This window comes from Danio rerio, chromosome 7 (genome assembly GCF_052040795.2).
Source record: "Danio rerio strain M-AB ecotype USA chromosome 7, GRCz13ab, whole genome shotgun sequence".
Lineage (NCBI taxonomy): Eukaryota > Metazoa > Chordata > Actinopteri > Cypriniformes > Danionidae > Danio > Danio rerio.
In genome coordinates this window covers 7,516,801-7,535,532 of record NC_141027.1, presented here as the reverse complement: position 1 = coordinate 7,535,532, position 18,732 = coordinate 7,516,801, and the positions used below count along the sequence as shown (strand labels likewise).

The following is an 18,732-nucleotide window of genomic DNA, read 5'->3' as shown; positions in this document are numbered from 1 at the left end:
GGTGTAGTTGCTAGCATACACGTTTGCGATGCAGTTTGCGAATGTTTGTTGTAATGATGCATATAAATATGTATTTATTTAGACTACATTTTAGTTATATATTTAGATTGCATTTCATGTATAACTGTATTTATTGTAAATTCTTTCTTAAAACTTTCCTTTTTGTATTAACATTATATGTTAGGCAGTAACGTAATTTCATAACAAACGTAATATGACAGTAATGTAATTTCGCTTCTCTATATGTCCTGTACATGTGGTTGAATTGACAATAAAGCTGACTTTGACTTGGATTTGGTAAACGCTAAATTAACAAACTATGTAACGACGGAACTTGCGACCTTAGTTGGCTAATGATGGTTTTCGGAAACGCACCCCTGAACGAGTTTAAGCTACTTGTACATTAAAGCAGTGTTCTGAAAAAAAATAAATAAATACCCTACGAAGAAACTCGACACAGAGGAGCATAAAAACCGCTGCCAGCTAGTGTTTCTGAAATGTTATTGCAGAGTAACACAAAAGCATGCAGAAGTATAAATACACGATTACGAGCGATGTATGCACCGTGGGTCACGCCGATCACTCAACGCAGAAGTATAAACCAGCCTCAATATAAACATTTTCATAGGATTTATTTATAATACTTGCTTTGTTGACCAAATGAGTGGATTTAATTGGATTTGCATTGTAAATATTACATTAAAACTAAAAAGGTTTTATTTTTATTATTAATTGACATTTCTTTTTCTTTTATTTTTTAATTCTGCCAAAACCGTTTCACATAAATCTGCAGATTTCTTACAAAATACTGCACAGAAATAGCAAAAACCTGTCTGGCCCTAGTTTTAAAGTTACCATTACATTGTTAGTTACTAATTAACTAGAAACTAAGAGCTTTTAACAGTTAAATAGTATTATATAAGTTTAGTAGAGATAGTTGGGATCAGTTGAGATTATAATTAACCAGGAACCACAGTTCACAAGACAAGCAAAGCTGAACCCTAACAGAGTAAAAGATTTCATTTTTAAGGAAAATTTAAAATGGAAACCATAAAGCACGGTTCATTTCATGTGCATCTTTGTTCTATAGCAGGGGTGTCCAACCCTGATCCTGGTTATCTACCTTCCTGGAGAGTTCACTGATCAAACACAGCTGAACTGATCAACTAGGACCTGAACAGCACTTGAAAATTACAGGCAGAACTTTGATATGTTTGATATGGGCAGCATCTGAAATCTGCAGGAAGGTAGATCTCCAGGATCAGGGTTGGACATCCTTGTTCTATTGTATTCATGTATGCTTGTCATCTGTTTAATATATTTCATTATAAGCATGCTCCAAACAAAATCGTCACAATCGATGTAAAATTATGAATTCTTTCCAAATATTGATGTAAATCATTTTCTGAAATTATATTAAGATCGCAACACAGATGAAGTCAGAATTATTTGCCCTTCTGTGAATTTCTTTCAAATATTCCCCAAATGATGTAAAACAGAACAAAGAATTTTTCACAGTATTTCCTATAATTCTTTTTCTCCTGGAGAAAGTCTTATTTGTGTTATTTCAGCTAGAATAAAAGCAGATCATAATTAGTTTTAAACCTATTTTAAGGTCAGTATTATTAGCCCCATTATGCAATATTTGTTTTGGACAGTCTACAGAACAAACCATCATTATACAATGACTTGCCTAATTACTCTAACTTTAACCAAAATAACCCAGTTAAGCCTTTAAATGTCACTTTAAGCTGAATACTAGTATCTTGAAGAATATCTAGTCAAATATTATTGACTGTCATCATGGCAAAGATAAAATAAATCAGTTATTAGAGATGAGTTATTAAAACTATTATGTTTAGAAATGTGGTCATTGAATGAAAATGTTCAATCCGTTAAACAGAAATTTGGGGAAAAATATACTGGGGGTAAATAATTCTGACTTTAAATGATTGCAAAAAAAAATAAAAATAAAAAAATGATTGCAATGTCATTTTTTTCTCCAATATGGTGCAGCCCTAGTATGAATGGACTCAAAGCAGAGATCTTTGCATCATTATTTTTCAAAGGCTCCAAAGGAAGGGTCTTGGCGACAGACAGCGGTCAGTGTGTGGTTTGTAGAGAAGGGCAGAGAGTGTGGGAGGTTGTGTTACACAGGGCAGGAAACTGTAGGTTATTGCTATGAGCCGACAGCACCTACACACACAGTGAGAAGCAAAAGTGTTGTGAGAGAGAAGAGAATCAGAGTGAGCGAACGCCTCCAGCTCATCCACACACTCTGGCCTTCAAAAACAACAACAAGGTGAAGTTGCTTTACCAGCACAAATTCAAGAGCGTATAATAAAGCACTTATTGTGTTTTTGATTTGGTTATGATGTTGGGAGGCATTACTTGAAATCAGCATTATGGCATTGCTAGTCTAGTTATAGCATGTGGACATGCACATTTAATTTTATTTCCTTTTCAAATATTTTTCAAATGATGTTTAACAGAGCATGGACACATTCACAGTATGTCTGATATTTTTTCTTCTGGAGAAAGTCTTGTTTGTTTTATTTCGGCTAGAATAAAATCAGTTTTTAATTTTTTTAATCACAATTTTAAGGTCAAAATTATTAGCCCCTTTAAGCTATATTTGTTTTTGGTTCGGCTACAGAACAAACCATTGTTATAAAATAACTTGCCAAAATAACCTACCTTACTTAATTAAGCCTTTAAATGTCACTTTAAGCTGAATACTAGTGTCTTGAAGAATATCTAGTCAAATATTATTTACTGTCATCATGGCAAAGATAAAATAAATCAGTTTTTAGAGATGAGTTATTAAACTATTATGTTTATCAAACACAACTGATCCAACTAATGACGGTGTTTATGACTCTTCTGTTTATGACTCTTCTTGAGCACCTTGATTAGTTGTGTGAGTAAGGTTGGAGCAAAACTGTGCAGAGCTGCGGCCCTCCAGGAATTGAGTTTGAGACCTATGGTTTAAAAGTTCTCCATGTATTTATAGATCATATAGGTTGAGACTACTGACCTGGACTGACTGTTGTACATTTAGTTATTATTGTTAATATTACTACTACTACATTACAGTTTTTAAAGCATGTCTATTTTTATTGAATCGATGTTATGTTGAAAAAAATGTGTAGGTATACAGTACAACTAGGGTTTGCTTGTTTTAAAATTATTAACATGACATGGCTAAAAGATTACTATTTTTAAAAATGTTGCCATTAGTCTGACATTTTATCAAAAATAGTCTTAAAAACCTTACATCTGACTAGTGAAACCTGCAGAAACCTGATATATAATAGTATTACAAACTCAAAACGATGCACTTTTAAAACACTTTTTGTGTCTCCCAACACTGTTTTTCTGAGCATATTTAGTGGCTACGGAAAGTATTTAGACCCTCAAATAAAGGTGAAGGCGTCATAAGGATGATCAGAAGAAATATTAAATATATGAGCGTCATAGTAACGGCCCATTCACATGGAGCTTTAGCGCCAATGCTTGATCGAGGGCGTGTCTGAAGTTGGGGCTGATGCGATCGTCAATGAAATTAGTCCACAAACGGCTCCTGTCTGAGCTCGGGTATTTGCATAAAGCGATCTGCTTGGCTGATGCTTCCATTGACACTTGAAAAGTTGAGAAATCCCCAACTTCTGCAGCGAGCAGCTCCGCTGAAGCAGCACCGACAGATCCACAATGCAGTTCTAAGTATTCAGACCCTTAACGCTCCATTTACAAGGTGCGTCAGCGTCAATGCCTCCCATTCACTTTGAATTGGAAGCGTTAACACTGATGCACTGTGTGAATGAGGCGTTAAGGGTCTGAATACTTAGGACCATGTGATATTTATTTTTTCTTTCTTAATAAATCTGCAAAAACGTCAACAATTCTGTGTTGTTCTGTCAACATGGGGTGCTGTGCGTACAATAATGAAGAAAAGAAAACGTAAATGATTTTAGCAAATGGCTGCTGTATAACAGAGTGGAAATTTTAAGGGGGTCTGAATTCTTTCCGTACTCACTGTATATGGCGTCTATACCCAAAACTCAAATCTTTCAAAATGAGAAGGTTCCACTTTAAATACGCTCTTGATTTTGTCTTCGGAAATAAAAAGAAGTGACTTAAGCTTGATGAACAGTTCGTATCACAGAGAGGGAAAGGTGTGACAACTTTGCCGCGAGAGTCCATCCGTGAAGCGCTCGTGAAAAATGATTGTCAAACCTTTTCGTGAAATGCTCGTGAAATGTCTGTGGACAGGAAGGCAGTGAACAGGTCAAAGGTCAGACAGAAAGGGGGATTTTGGGGGACTGTTTTTGTTGTTCTGACTACACACTAGGGTTGTCATGATACTGGAATTCAGTATCAATCGATACTAAAACTTTAACAACGTCCATTTCCCGCTAACAATCAAGCGCGTTCCTAAACAGAGCTGATTGACCATTGTGTTCACATGCTCAACAGAAATGACTGTGATTGGCCGTGAAGCTCATCAGTTCACCAAACTTGTAGCTGTTTACTAAGTGTAACTACAGATACAGAGACAGTAAAGTCACGTTGAGAAGCTGGTTAGTTGTCTATAAGCTGACATACGAGCGATCCACTGATGAATCGCGGCTCTTAAACGCATCAGTGTCTCTATATATGCGTTTACACGCAGTAAACAGCAGTGAGTCGGTAAACTGATGACCTTCACGGCCAATCACAGTCATTTCTGTTGAGCATGTGAACACAATGACAAATCAGCGCTGTTTTAGAAGCGCTCATCAGCACTCGAATGTTAGCGGGAAATGGACGTTTGTAAAATTTCAGTGTCAATTGGTAGCGAATTCCAATATCGTGATAAGACCACTACACACTACAAGTGCTAGAACTCTAGAGTCACACCGGCTCACATGATTAACAACACAGCATCCTAAAAACAGCTACTGAGACTACAGAGATGAGCAGATATATGTTGGTGAATGAGAAAAGAAAAGAGTCCGCTACACACGACAGTTACTCGCCAATGGTTTAGGGGGCGGAGCTGCGCGAGGGGTCAGATGTCATCGATCTGTAGCCCAGCGGACGCAGACCGGGCCAAAACAAACAACAGAAATCAAATTCAGATGAAGGACATCACGGCATGTGTATTAAGATGTGCTTTGTGAGTACACGTGCACAATGCAGAACTCAAAGGGAAAGGGGGCTACATAAAGCTGCGGTTCAGAAACACCAGCGCTAACGCTAATCCTGGACAGGAGACACAATCTGAGTGAAAACCAATAGGATGTCTGCAGAGCAATGTAGTCCTGTAGAATAGGTCCAAAAACGCCACTGCTTTTAATGCTGATTGTTGTGTTATATTTACACAATTGAAGTCTGAATTATTAGCCGCCCTGAATATTTTTTGCCCAATTTCTGTTTAACGGAAAGAAGTTTTTTTTCCCCAACATATTACTAGATATAATAGTTTTAATAACTCATTTCTAATTACTGATTTCTGGAAAACTGGCGTTTATAAACAACAGCAGAACTATTATTTTTCATAGTTATTTTACAAAGTTATTTAAAGTACATTACAGCTATACAGTTCCTTCATTCATTCATTTTCAGCTTAGTCCCTTTATTAATCCGGGGTCGCCACAGCGGAATGAACCGTCAACTTATCCAGAATGTTTTTACGCAGCGGATGCCCTTCCAGCCGCAACCCATCTCTGGAAAAAATAATAGCCTATTATGAAAGTAAATAATAATTCACTTTATTGCAATAATTAATTCTAAATGTGGAAAATAATAAAATAAAATACAAATAATTTCATATTTCAGCAACATTAAAACTAGGGTTGGGCGATGTCGACCAATTTGGCATCGTACGATGTCTAATGTGAAACATCACTATGGACGATGGCAGCGTCGTCATAAGCGGAGGTGAATTAATTATTTATAAATAATTATTTAATTAATAAGGAATTAATTATTTGTAGCCTATCCTTTCAACTACCTGACCCGCATGGTCTTTGTTTTACCCATAAACAAATCATAAATAAATAAGTTGCAGACAAATTACTATTCATATATAGAGGGCTTGACATTAACACTTGCCAACCTGCCAAATGCGGGTAGATTTCTGATGTCATGGGTAGACAGTCACTCTCATTAGCCGCTTTGGCTGGTTGAATATAATTTTTAAATCGTAGTTTTCATAAAAGGAGTTCAACAATAAGAATTGCCCAATGGAGATGACAATAATGACTATAACTAATAATGGCAGGTGAATATGGAATGAGAGGATGATTACACACACAGGAAGACACAGGTGATTCTGACACACTGACGAGGGCTTCAGTGTCAAGGCTGATTTGAATTGATGTGATTTGCATGAGGCCTTAAAAGTTTCAAACAGAAACCACCTTGCGCGAAGCATTCGTGCCTGCAAACATAACTAATGCAATTGATTCTCTTTTAAATAGACCGGAGAAAAAGCAACACTTTTAATGTCTTTTTGTAAGAAGCAAGGTTGCTTTCGCTTTAACCTTTCATGCGATCATCCTTTCATTATCGCACATGGTATGTTTTTCACCTGCTTTCTTTTGCTTGGTTATTTTTGGGCTTAGAATTGTTTATTTTTTAACTTATGGTGTGGCTAGAGAGAAATATTTGGTAAATCCTTAGTGTTGAGTGCTGCAAAGTCATGTGAAATAAAAACCAATTGCAATGCGACACTGTGAAAGCACAACGTATTTGCTCATGCTTATTGAGCAAGCTCATACACAACACAAAACAGTGAAATGAATGAGGAGGCATGTGGACATAACACAAAATCTAAATCAAGTAATTATAGCATGCCAAAGTCCAATATTACATATACAAGATATATTTTCACAACTACAAAGTGTGGCTAGTGAAAATGGCAAGTAATGTTGGAAAACTACTAGCCACAGTGGCTGGTGATCAAAATTAGTCATTGTCAAGCCCTGTATGCATACTGCGATCAAGATTTTTGAAAGTATTACAGCGCTTTGTAAACGTTTCACCACTATATGACTTTTGGCCAGCGGAGAAATTAAAATGGTCGCGCCCAACTGAGTCTGGTTCTCTCAAGGTTTTTTTTTTTTCTTCACTCCCATCAGGTGAAGTTTTTTTTAATCACACTGAACTGAGCTGAACTTAAACACTAAAAACTGAACTACACTGTTCCAGTTACTATGACCATTTATGTGAAGCTGCTTTGACACAATCTACATAGTAAAAGCGCTATACAAATAAAGCTGAATTGAATTGAATATGCTGAGCCTCCCCATACTGTTTGATATACCACTTGGAGCTGGAAGCACGTCGCGTGACGTCACACTTATCAAGCGGATATTGCGTTTATACGAATAGCCTATATCAGATTTGTGAAAGTGTTGACAATATGATACTAGCAGCACTCGACGGACAAACATGGTTTTTCCCTACAGAAGTCTGCTTAATCTTTAACCAAACCTTCATATCTTGTATTTCCGTCACCTTGGAATTATACGGTTCTATCTGCGTTCTGAAGGATTTTGAGATATTGAGCTTCAGAGTTTTTGCATTCCATATAGCAAACAGTATGTGTGTAACATTTGTTTTTTAAATAGAAAGCCTTAAAATGTAAACAACTTATAAAAAATGTACCATAATCAGGGCTCAACAATAAGAACTGCCTGATGGTCCGGGGCCAGCATGAGAGACGCTCGGGACAGCAGACAGAATCGTTACTAGCCTAATCGGGCTAGTGTTGCCTTGTCACTAAATTGTAATTTGCCTGCAACTATTTATCAATTGTGTGCAAATACAGTCTAGAATGCTACCTTCTCTGTGAAGTCGTAAACACAATATTGCTTTTCGGTTCCTCTTATCTGATTGAATGTTGTAAGCACATTATTTTTTTCTGTCATCTGGTAAAAACCAGTACAGCAAAGGGATGGCAACATCAAATTATGAAGCTGAAAGACAACTTCTGTTTCTAACGTCTCGGAAACAGACATTTACTTGGATACAACATTCATTTCATTCATTCATTTTCTTGTCATCTTAGTCCCCTTATTAATCCGGGTTCGCCACAGCGGAATGAACCGCCAAGTTTTTACGCAGCGGATGCCCTTCCAGCCGCAACCCATCTCTGGGAAACATCCACATACACATTCACACACACGCTCATACATTACGGACAATTTAGCCTACCCAATTCACCTGTACCGCATGTCTTTGGACTGTGGGGGAAACCGGAGCACCCGGAGGAAACCCACGCGAAGGCAGGGAGAACATGCAAACTCCACACAGAAACGCCAACTGAGCCGAGGTTTGAACCAGCAACCCAACCAACCTTCTTGCTGTAAGGCGACAGCACTACCTACTGCGCTACTGCCTTGCCTTGGTTACAACATGATAAAAAAATTAAGTGATATTCTGAACAGTTTGCTGTCAGTTTGGCAAGTCAGTCACCTTTTATAAAATACCTGCACATTTTCCATACTGCTTTATTTTACTGCCAAATATTTTAACATTTAAAAAATATTTAAATTCTAGATTCACAGGCGTTATTTTTGATACATTATGTAAAATATGTGTCTAAGAAATGCCAATAACAACTTCTTTTTTTTTTTTTTGGTGGGGCCAGTGAAAATTTTGGCAGGGCAAGTAAAAATCTGAACCACTGATCCAATCGGGCCAGTAGAAAAATCCTTAGCGTTGCACCCCGGTAACGTAAATAAGTTGTCATTTAATAAGAATATGTCAATAACGTAATTTTGACAAAAATGTCAGAACCTAATAATTCTAAGGTGACAATTTGTATATCCTGATTTTAATGATGGATAAAATTTCATTGTATTTTATTTATTTTTTCCGCTGAATATATTACTGTCATAATATAAGTGTGTTCGTTTTTGGACCCTGCATTCAGGAACATTGTTGAAGTTTTCTCAGAAAATACGTGCACTTAAATTAACAACCGTCTGAGGTTGTATAAACTCTTGCAGACATCAGTGAATAGAAATGAGAATACGTGTATCCAATTAACTTAAATCTTACACAATACACAAAGTCAGAATCATTAGCCCTCCTGTATGTTTTTTCCCTAAGAAGAAAAAATATTATCGGAAATACTGTGAAGAATTCCTGCTTCCGTTGAACATCATTTGGGAAATAGAGAAATTCAAAGAGGGCGAATAATTCTGACTTCTCTAACTAGCTTAACTTCGACTGGTGTTTTAGGGGAAACCATCCAGAAATCTCTCTTCATTTTTTGTTTGTTTGTTTTTTCACTCAAGTTTCATGCGTCCCTCCTAAGAGGCGGAGTCTAACAGGCAGAGGGGGGCGGGGCATGGGCGGGGCTAATCACCAAGGGCTCCACGTGCTGCTTGATCTCTTCCAGATGCTCTAAAATATTCTTCTTTGTGATGATGCCCAATACAATCCTGCAACACACACCGTGACGACCATCACTTAGCAACAAAACAAAAATCACACCCACAACTCAAGTACAAACAAACAGAAATCAAAACAACAGAAGCAAACATGAACAGAAATGTACTGAGATCACCAACACAAAACAACAGCAATCGAACAAATGATCTGAACGTAATCAAACTGTAAATATCAGTGTGTGAACTTAAAATAAGGATCAAATCAGGATCGGAATAAATGTTGAGAGCAATGACTTTACCGTACAGGAACACACATTACTCAATCCACAGTTCTGCAGTCAGATTATTGTTTTGTTGGCCTCTGGAGATGAAATGGTTACTCAGAAATGGTTCCTGTAACTCAGAATAGGGTCTAACCTCACTTAGTCAGTGTGAGTGTGTGTGTGTGTGTGTGTGTGTGTGTTTTTTGTGTAGTCTGAAGTCCAACCACTATATCATAAATATGACTCAAAGACAAAAATAGATTTTCAAGCACCCAAACAATGAAAGTGAATTACTAATGTTATCTTGTTGTTTTTAATAATGACCATCAAATGTTTTTATTATGATTTGCATTAGACACTCAGCAGAATGTCATTCATTCGGTTTCGTTCAACTTAGTGAAGTTTATCAACTAATTTCAAAAGGATCATGTGCTTATGATTGCTTGCGGCTGATTTTGCATTAACATTTCAATCCAGATGGACGGGGCAACCATTACTGCATCCAAAATGGTGAAAAGCCTTGGAGTAACGATTGATGACCAACTAAACTTCTCTGACCACATTTCTAGAACTGCTCGATCGTGCAGATTCGCACTCTACAACATCAGAAAGATCCGACCCTTCATATCTGAACATGCAGCTCAACTCCTTGTTCAAGCTCTTGTTCTCTCCAAACTGGATTACTGCAACTCTCTACTAGCTGGGCTTCCAGCTAACTCTATCAAGCCTCTTCAACTGCTCCAGAATGCAGCAGCACGAGTGGTCTTCAATGAACCTAAACGAGCACATGTCACTCCGCTGCTAGTCCGTTTGCACTGGCTGCCAGTTGCTGCTCGCATCAAATTCAAAGCTTTGATGTTTGCCTACAAAGTGACTTCTGGCTTTGCTCCTTCTTATCTGCTCTCACTTCTGCAGATCTATGTGCCCTCCAGAAACTTGCGTTCTGTGAATGAACGTCGCCTCGTGGTTCCATCGCAAAAAGGGAAGAAATCACTTTCCCGAACTCTCGCGTTCAATCTGCCCAGTTGGTGGAATGAACTCCCTAACTGCATCAGAACAGCAGAGTCACTTGCTGTCTTCAAGAAACGACTAAAAACTCAACTATGTAGTCTCCACTATCCTTCCTAATCTGCAATTGCCTCTCTGGATTTCACACTAACTGTACTCAAAAAAAAAAAAAAAAATTACTAATACTTTCCTTCATAGACTTTACAGACCTGAAACTTGCCTACAGCACTTATTCATTGTTGCTCTTATAGTTGTGTAAATTGCTTCCTTGTCCTCATTTGTAAGTCGCTTTGGATAAAAGCGTCAGCTAAATCACTAAATGTAAATGATTCACCAATCAGTCGATTCCTAAACCACTATAAATACCCTAAGCTCCATATAACAGCCATCTTCGCTTTGCAGAATCCCCCATTCCACCCCTACTCCTCCTCCTTTCCTAGATGGGTGGCACGGTGGCCCAGTGGTTAGCACTGTTGCCTCACAGCAAGAATGCAATTAGTTCTACTCCTTACAGTGCCCGCTGATGTTTCTGTGTGGAGTCTGCATGTTCTCCCCGTGCTCACATGGGTTTCCTCCAGGTTCCCGGTTTCCTCCCACCGCCCAAAAACATGCAACTTAAGTTAATTAAGTTAATTAACTAATCCAAATCTGCACCATCGACATGCTCCTAGTAAGTAGTTATCTCTCAAGAGCAACCACTATCTGTTCATTAGCTACTACAGCAGGGGAGTTCTCGAGATCTACCAGAGCTCAAACTCCCCTCTCGCCCTGCAAACGCGAGGAAGCCCCGGGCTCAAGGATCTTCTGAGCTCAGGGCTCTCTCCTGGGACAGCATGCCAAACAAGCTTTATAATCAATCATCAGCTAAGTGTAAACTCCCTTATTTAATGAACCACCAACTATTCCAGCATATGTTTTACGCAGAGGATGCCCTTCCAGCTGCAACCCAGTACTGGAAAACACACATACACATTAACATTGACGCACACACTCATACACTACAGCCAATTTAGTTCATCCAATTCACCTATAGCACATGTGTTTGGACTTGAGGAAATGGAGCACCCGGACGAAACCCTCACCAACACAGAGAGAAAAATGGATGATATTAAATTCTTTCTCTTGCTCAAAGAAAAATTAAGTAATTTGCATTATATTTTTGTTGCTTTGATGCTTGAAAATCCTCTTTTTATCTTTGACCCATATATCATCTGAAAATGAACGATGGCACAAATGAATCACAAAGTTGCCGATTTTGAGAGCTTGACTTGAAAGAGCCGGTTTAACTGATTCATGAAAGAAGTTTTGACATATAAATATATATAAAAAAAAGAGATATTACGGCTTGGTGATTAATCGAAGGCATTTTTCACGCACATTTTGTCAGTAAAGCCAGATCTAGTAAATCTCCAGCATTTACAACACAGAGTCGTAGCACAGGAACAATCAAAACAGAAATCAGTTTAATCAGATGATAATGAAATTGAGATCATCGTTCTGTCATGACGTTTGCGTCGCTTCTCATTGAACTACAGCTCTGTGGAGTAAATCTTGTACTTGAAAATACAGCATTTAATAACGTTTTTACTTCAAACTCTCTTCATAACTTCAGTCGAATGTTTAAAATAAATTATTAGATGCTAGTCACACTGAATCAATGAAGTCTGTTGGTAAAGCAATGCTATGGGGATTTCCTGAGTTTTTCTTCTTTGTTGGTGTTCGTTGTTTCAGCATGAGAGCGCCCTCTCTGGCCTTCGGGGGAGATTTACTACTGATTACAGAACTGTGCTTCACTGACAAGATGTGCAAGACAATCATAGCTTTGCTCAAATGCGCACGTCATCACATTTATTTCATTCTAATCGCACGCAAAGTCCTAATAAATATTTAAAAAATTTATGCATTTATTTTAAATCGCTGTATCAAAATCATAGTGCGTATATTGTGAGCAGTCTTAAAGGATATTGTAAAGGCTGCAGCAGCAATGTGAGTTTGCTCTGTGTGTGTGAACATGTTCAAGTGTGTCCTGCAAGCAGCAGAAAGTTCAGAGAGTTCAGTATGTGAATTCACAGATGCACAAAAGCATGACTTGAGTCCCATCAGCAGACGTGTGTGTGTGAGGGTGTGTGTGTGTGTGTGTATGCTTGTGTGTCTACGGGAAGGGCGATATGTTAAAGTTGGCAATTTACTGATAAAAAGTCTCCCAAAATAAAACACAATATCTTCTTAGTGACAACGATAAAACTTATAATCGGTCTGTGCGAGGAATAAATGTAGCGCAGCAGTACTAAGTGTGCGCTACAGTTTTGTGTGCGTCTGAGTCTGTTTGCAAATGCAGATTTACTGACAAACTTTAACTTTAATTCAAGTGTCTGAAATCACCTCTTTTTGTGACCAAACATGGTTTCATATCACAGAAAGAGGAAGAAATCAGACTGCTGTATAGTATTCAATATAGTGATAAAGCCTGAGTCAATTAGTATTGCGTTATAAATATAAAAAATACCCAGGTATAAACAATTTTTAAATTAATACATAGCAAAAAAAAAAAAAAAAAAAACACCAAGAAAAATAAAACTTTTCTCTGAAGATACAGGACGTCTTATCTCTCAGTGGATATGTTTGAAGTCAAAATTATTTGCCTTCTAGTGATGATTTTTTTCTTTTTTAAATGTTTCTTAAATGATGTTCAACAGAGCAAGGAATCTTTCGCAGTATTTCCTATAATATTTTTTCTTCTGGAGAAAGCCTTATTTGATTTATTTTGGTTAGAATTAAAGCAGTTTTTCATTTTTAAAAATTACATTAAGGTCTATAATATTATTAGCCAATTAAGTTTTTTTTTTGATCGTCTACTGAAAATACTATCGTTATACAATGACTTGTCTAATTACAGGGTTTAAGCAGGTTTCACAAAGTCAAATTTCACACTTCAAGACCTTTTTTAAGACCACGAAGAATGAAATTTCAGACGCATTTAGAGCTAAATGCTAAGGGTTTTTTGATGGCCCAGTAGAAAAAAAACATTAGTTCTAATAGGGTATATGCCGAAGCATGCTAATAGGACTTTGAATTTGCTAGTAACCTGGGTCAAGCGCTTCCGATGAACTGTATTCCATTGCAAAATTGGCGCGTTTAAGGTCTGTTTTCTTTAAAAATCAGCAATCTCCACTGGCTGAGTGATATCCGATATAAAGTGGGTCTCAAATTGTACAATAAGCACTGCATTAAATTACATTTTTCCCAGCCATGTCTTTAAAATATGAGCATTCATTTTACCCCAGTATATTCAATGGAGCTTCTGCACTAGCCTGCCGATTCTGACAGGTGCGTGCGAGTAAACGGCTTTTTGTCTTGTTTTACGCTCGAGCAACTAAAGGAATGAAAAAGTTTATTTAACTGAATGGATTTTCATCACATTACAACATTAATGCTGTAAAAGGAACCTTATAAAATGTAAAAAAACCTCACAATAACAGCTCACCGGAAGTTTATCAGTATGGGAAAAACACTAGCTCGGCATATACCCTATTAGTTATTTCTTAGCCACATATTTTAAATAATAAAAAATCTGTCAAAACAGATGCTAGCTGCATGCATAACTATTAAACATATACATTATATATATATATATATATATATGAAGAGTTTAGATGCAAAAACGTCTAAATGTCATGTGAATTGTTTTTCTAAAATGAGCATTTTTATCAGGCTCCTAAGTGTAGGTTTCAGTAATATCACATTTATCGCAAAGAGTAAGTCCCTTTCATGGTCTTTAAAGAGAAATAACTCAACATAAAAAAGGAGGCTGAGAAAAATGTTCATTTTTGATGGTAATTTCAGACCGCCATTAGAGGTTTTTGCATCTGAACTTTTCATATATACAGTGCTCAGCATAACTGAGTACACCCTATTTTGAAAATGAATATTTTCTCCATTTCCCAGTGAATATAGGTAATATATATTGGTGCATTTAAATAAAACCGATTTATTGAACAGATATATTTATCAAAATAATATTTTAGTCATAGAACATCTTTAGAAATGGAAAGATAATTCATTTAAATTCATGCAAAATATTGCAAAAATAAAAATTTAATTACAAAGTACATTTGCAGGAAATTGTATGTTTTTGTTTCTCTTGATTTTTTGATATTTTTGAAATTTTCATTAATTTTTTCCCAACACAAAACTTTGGGCTACTAATTTTTTAACCATTATTGTAAGTTATTATTTTTTTAAATGAGCTCCAGATTTGGCTTCATTTAATGACTAATTTAATGTATTTACACAAATATAATATTGTAAAGTTTCCTATAGAATATATTCATTTAAATGAGAGATTGGTGAGGGCTTTACTCGTATCTGCTGAGCACTATATATATATATATATATATATATATATATATATATATATATATAAATAAATAACTCTTTAAAAACTAAATGTATGGAAATAAGACTGTTATAATATTACTTATATAGTTTTGCTACAAGTTATTGATATGTGTTGTGGGTGATTGGATGTGTGTTGGATCGATTAAGTAGCTTTAAAAAAAACAAGGGAAAATTAAGACCTGTTTAAAATGATTTAAGACCTATGAGACAACATTTCAGTCAATTTAAGCTTTTTTAAGGCCTAAAATTTTGTTTCTGAATTGTAAGATATTTTAAGACCTTGCAGATATCCTGAATTACACTAACTTTACCTAATTAAGCCTTGAAATGTCACTTTAAGCTGTATAGAAGTGTCTTGAAGAATATCTAGTCAAATATTATGTACTGTCATCATGTCAAAGATAAAATAATGCTGACCTCAGCTGTACGCATGAATTATCATCACTGATATCGCTATAAATACTAGAAAATATTGTGATTTAGTCCATATCGCCCATCTCTAGTGTGTGTGTGTGAGTGTGTGTGTCTGCTGATGGGACGTTTGTTACGTTAGTTCAGATGCATGTCAAACGCATGTCATCCCGCCGGACACTCACCCATTATGGGTCACGAGGCACTGGCGAAGGCCCAGCTTCCGGAAAATGTCCACCACGATCTCCATGGGCGTGTGATCGGTGACGGTGAACGGGCTCATGTCCAGAATGCTGCGCAGCTTTAGCGGCCGCGGGCTGTCGGCGGGGAGCGTTGGGGCATGCTGGGTAAAGTACACCCGTGAGTTCAGCACGATGCCCTCCTGCTTACGCCGGGCGTTTTCTGGAAAAATAAAAACATACTGGTCGAATTGTGGACAGAGAAAAGTGCAAATATAACATAATATAACAAAAACATGTTGCCCAATTTCTGTTTAACACATTCCTAAACATAACAGTTTTAATAACTCATCTGTAATAACTGATTTATTTTATCTTTTACTGTGATGACAGTCAATAATATTTGACTAGACACTTCTATACAGCTAAAAGAGATATTTAAAGGCTTAACTAGGTTAATTTTAGGCAAGTTATTGTATAATGATGGTTTGTTCTGGAGACAATCGAAAACTATAATTGCTTAAGGGGGCTGATAATATCAACCTTAAAATGGTTTAAAAACTAAAAACTGCTTGTATTCTAGTCAAAATAAAACAAATAAGACTTTCTCCAGAAGAAAAAATATTATAGGAAATACTGTGAGAAATTCCTATATACTGTAAACTGATCATCTAATGTTTACGTTATTAATAACTATATTATAAGCCAATTAAAAACCACCTCGTGTGGCTTTTTCTGCATCTCATGCTGTCCTCCAAAGGGTGCACTTTTGGCCGCACTCAGATAAACACTCCACACTCAGAGGTCTTAAAGAGTGAAATAAAAGACTACAAGAAAACTTGTGGTGCTGAGATATAATTGGCTAAACTGGCAGTGGGCTGGTTATAGAGACCAAAACAAAGACAGACATTTCACACACACAGAAGCATGCGATCAGCATTCGGTCTCATTCGCACACTGAGACGAGCAGAGCATAGTCAGTGCACACATCTTAAGTTATCTTAACGTGAGCGCTTTAATGGTCAAATAGGTGTCAAAACGCAGTGTTTAGTGATTATTCATATTAACCCTCATTTGTGTAATAAACATGGGAGTTGAGAATCAAAAGACGTGAAAGAGAAACCATTAAAGTAAAAGCGCGCGATGTTCCTGCTGCCGCCTGTTTTTATCCTTAATCAAACAACAAAACGAGAAAATCCCTCACTGCTCTTGACTGAAGGACTTTTGTAGCTAAAGTGTTTTTATTACAGTGAAGATGCATAAAGCACACTTTGTTTCATATTTTTATTCTATTGTATTTATTTATCTTTCCTTTGCAGGGTGGAAAATAACTGTATGCAGTTGAAGTCAGAATTATTAGCCCCCCTGAATATCCTGAATATAGCAACCCTTTTCCTCCCCAATTTCTGTTCCATGGAAAGAAGATTTTTTTTTTACTTATTTCTGAACATAATAGTTTTAATAACTAATTTCTAATAACTGATTTCTTGCTATGATGACAGTACATAATATTAGACTATTTTCAAAATACAAGCATTCAGATTCAAAGTGCGATCCAAAGACTTAATAACGGGTTATTAGACAAGTCATTGTATAACAGTAGTTTCTTCTGCAGACAATCAAAAATATTTAATGCTTAAGGGGGCTAATAATATTGACCTTAAAACGTTTTTCAAAATATTTAAAACTGCTTTTATTCTAGCTGAAATAAAAAAAAAAAGCCTTTCTCCAGAAGAAAAAATATTATAGGAAATACTGTTAAAATTCCTTGCTTTGTTAAACATCATTTGGGAAATATTTATTTTTTAAAAATTCTCTGGAGCGCTAATAATTTTGGCTTCAACACTATAAGTTTTGAATAATCGTGATTACAATTATGACCAAAATAATCGTAATTATGATTTTTCCCAAAATCGAGCAGCCCTAGTTCACGGCATGTTTCTTGAATATCTGCAAACATTTTATGGTATTTTTATGGTTTAGAACAGTATACAGCACCTTTAAATGGATAGTTCACCCAAAAAAACTGAAAATTAAGCCATGATTTACTCACCCTTCACTTGTTCCAAATCTCTATGACTTTCTTTCTTTTCTCAATTCAATTCAGGATTATTTGTATGGTGCTTTTCACTAGGACTGCACAATATATCACTTAAGCATCGATATCGTAATGTGTGTCTCCAAAATAGTCACATCACTGGATGAGATTATTTATCAAAGTTTACAACAAAGATCTGATCAGGGTTTCTGCAGGTTTCACAAAGACATTTTTAAGACAATTATGAAACAAATTTTAGGGTGCTTTCACACCTAGACTTTTGTTTTTGAACCGGTCTTGTTTCCCCAGTTAGCGCGGTTCGTTTGGCATACGTGAATCCACCAATCGCGCTCAGATCCGCACCAAAACAATTGCTCTGAGATCGCTTGAATGAAGTGGTCTCGGCTTGATTGAAACGAACTCTGGAGCGGATCGATTGTAGTGAGAAAGCGATATGATCTGAGCCCGGCTATATCACAGTGTTTTATGGATATGCAATAGGCATACGGCTATATGAAGAGAGAATTATCAGTAGGGCGGGAGGTCATTCAACAGACATCCCAAGTCTCCCGCAAATGCACAGATTCTGGATGCCCACAAACGAATGATAATCTCCCGGAAATCGTGCATCTCCCTCCTGGTAAAGGGCTAAAGCAGGGGTCGGGAACCTTATTTCAGCAAAGAGCCATTTTAATTTTTTTTAGCATTTGCATTTTGTAAAAACCCGGTTAGATGTACATATATATCTCTAAATACCTCTTTAAAAATGCATTTGCTACTGTATTACTACTATAAATAATAAAGGTTCAAACAAAACCTTAATTTATGTCCAAGTACAACTCAAACATAAACTAATATAAAGCATCACATATTGCACAAGTTCACGAATGAAGAAAAAACTATTTATAGGATTTTTATTTTCACTATCACCATTTAAGAATGTTGTTTGAGTTTCAGTGCGTGAGGTTATCATAGAAACGCAAGCTGTTTTGTTTTGGTGCCGCAATTCAAAACGTCTGTTTATCCTTAACTGAGTTCTTATTCATTTT

General features: G+C 36.5%; 2 protein-coding genes across 14 annotated transcripts in view; both read right to left on the bottom strand.

The window, feature by feature from the left end:
- The window catches only part of actn3b (actinin alpha 3b), a 701,279-nt gene that overhangs the window by 112,630 nt on the left and 569,917 nt on the right, over positions 1 to 18,732 (bottom strand). The gene's annotated exons all lie outside the window — the stretch shown is intronic.
- Positions 1 to 18,732, bottom strand: part of clcn3 (Cl-/H+ antiporter 3) — a 113,064-nt gene that overhangs the window by 3,971 nt on the left and 90,361 nt on the right. For 3 of the 13 annotated variants that reach the window (XM_087260257.1, XM_087260260.1, XM_087260261.1), the window contains 3 exons: positions 15,652 to 15,868; positions 9,362 to 9,437; positions 5,019 to 5,065 (listed from right to left, as the gene is read on the bottom strand). In XM_087260257.1, coding sequence (XP_087116383.1) covers positions 5,051 to 5,065; positions 9,362 to 9,437; positions 15,652 to 15,868 — 308 coding nt within the window. In that variant the 3' untranslated portion in view covers positions 5,019 to 5,050. Of the gene's footprint in view, positions 1 to 4,236; positions 4,263 to 5,005; positions 5,066 to 9,361; positions 9,438 to 15,651; positions 15,869 to 18,732 lie in introns of all 13 variants that reach the window. The other 10 variants (XM_087260252.1, XM_087260254.1, XM_087260255.1 and 7 more) reach the window with 4 other exon arrangements.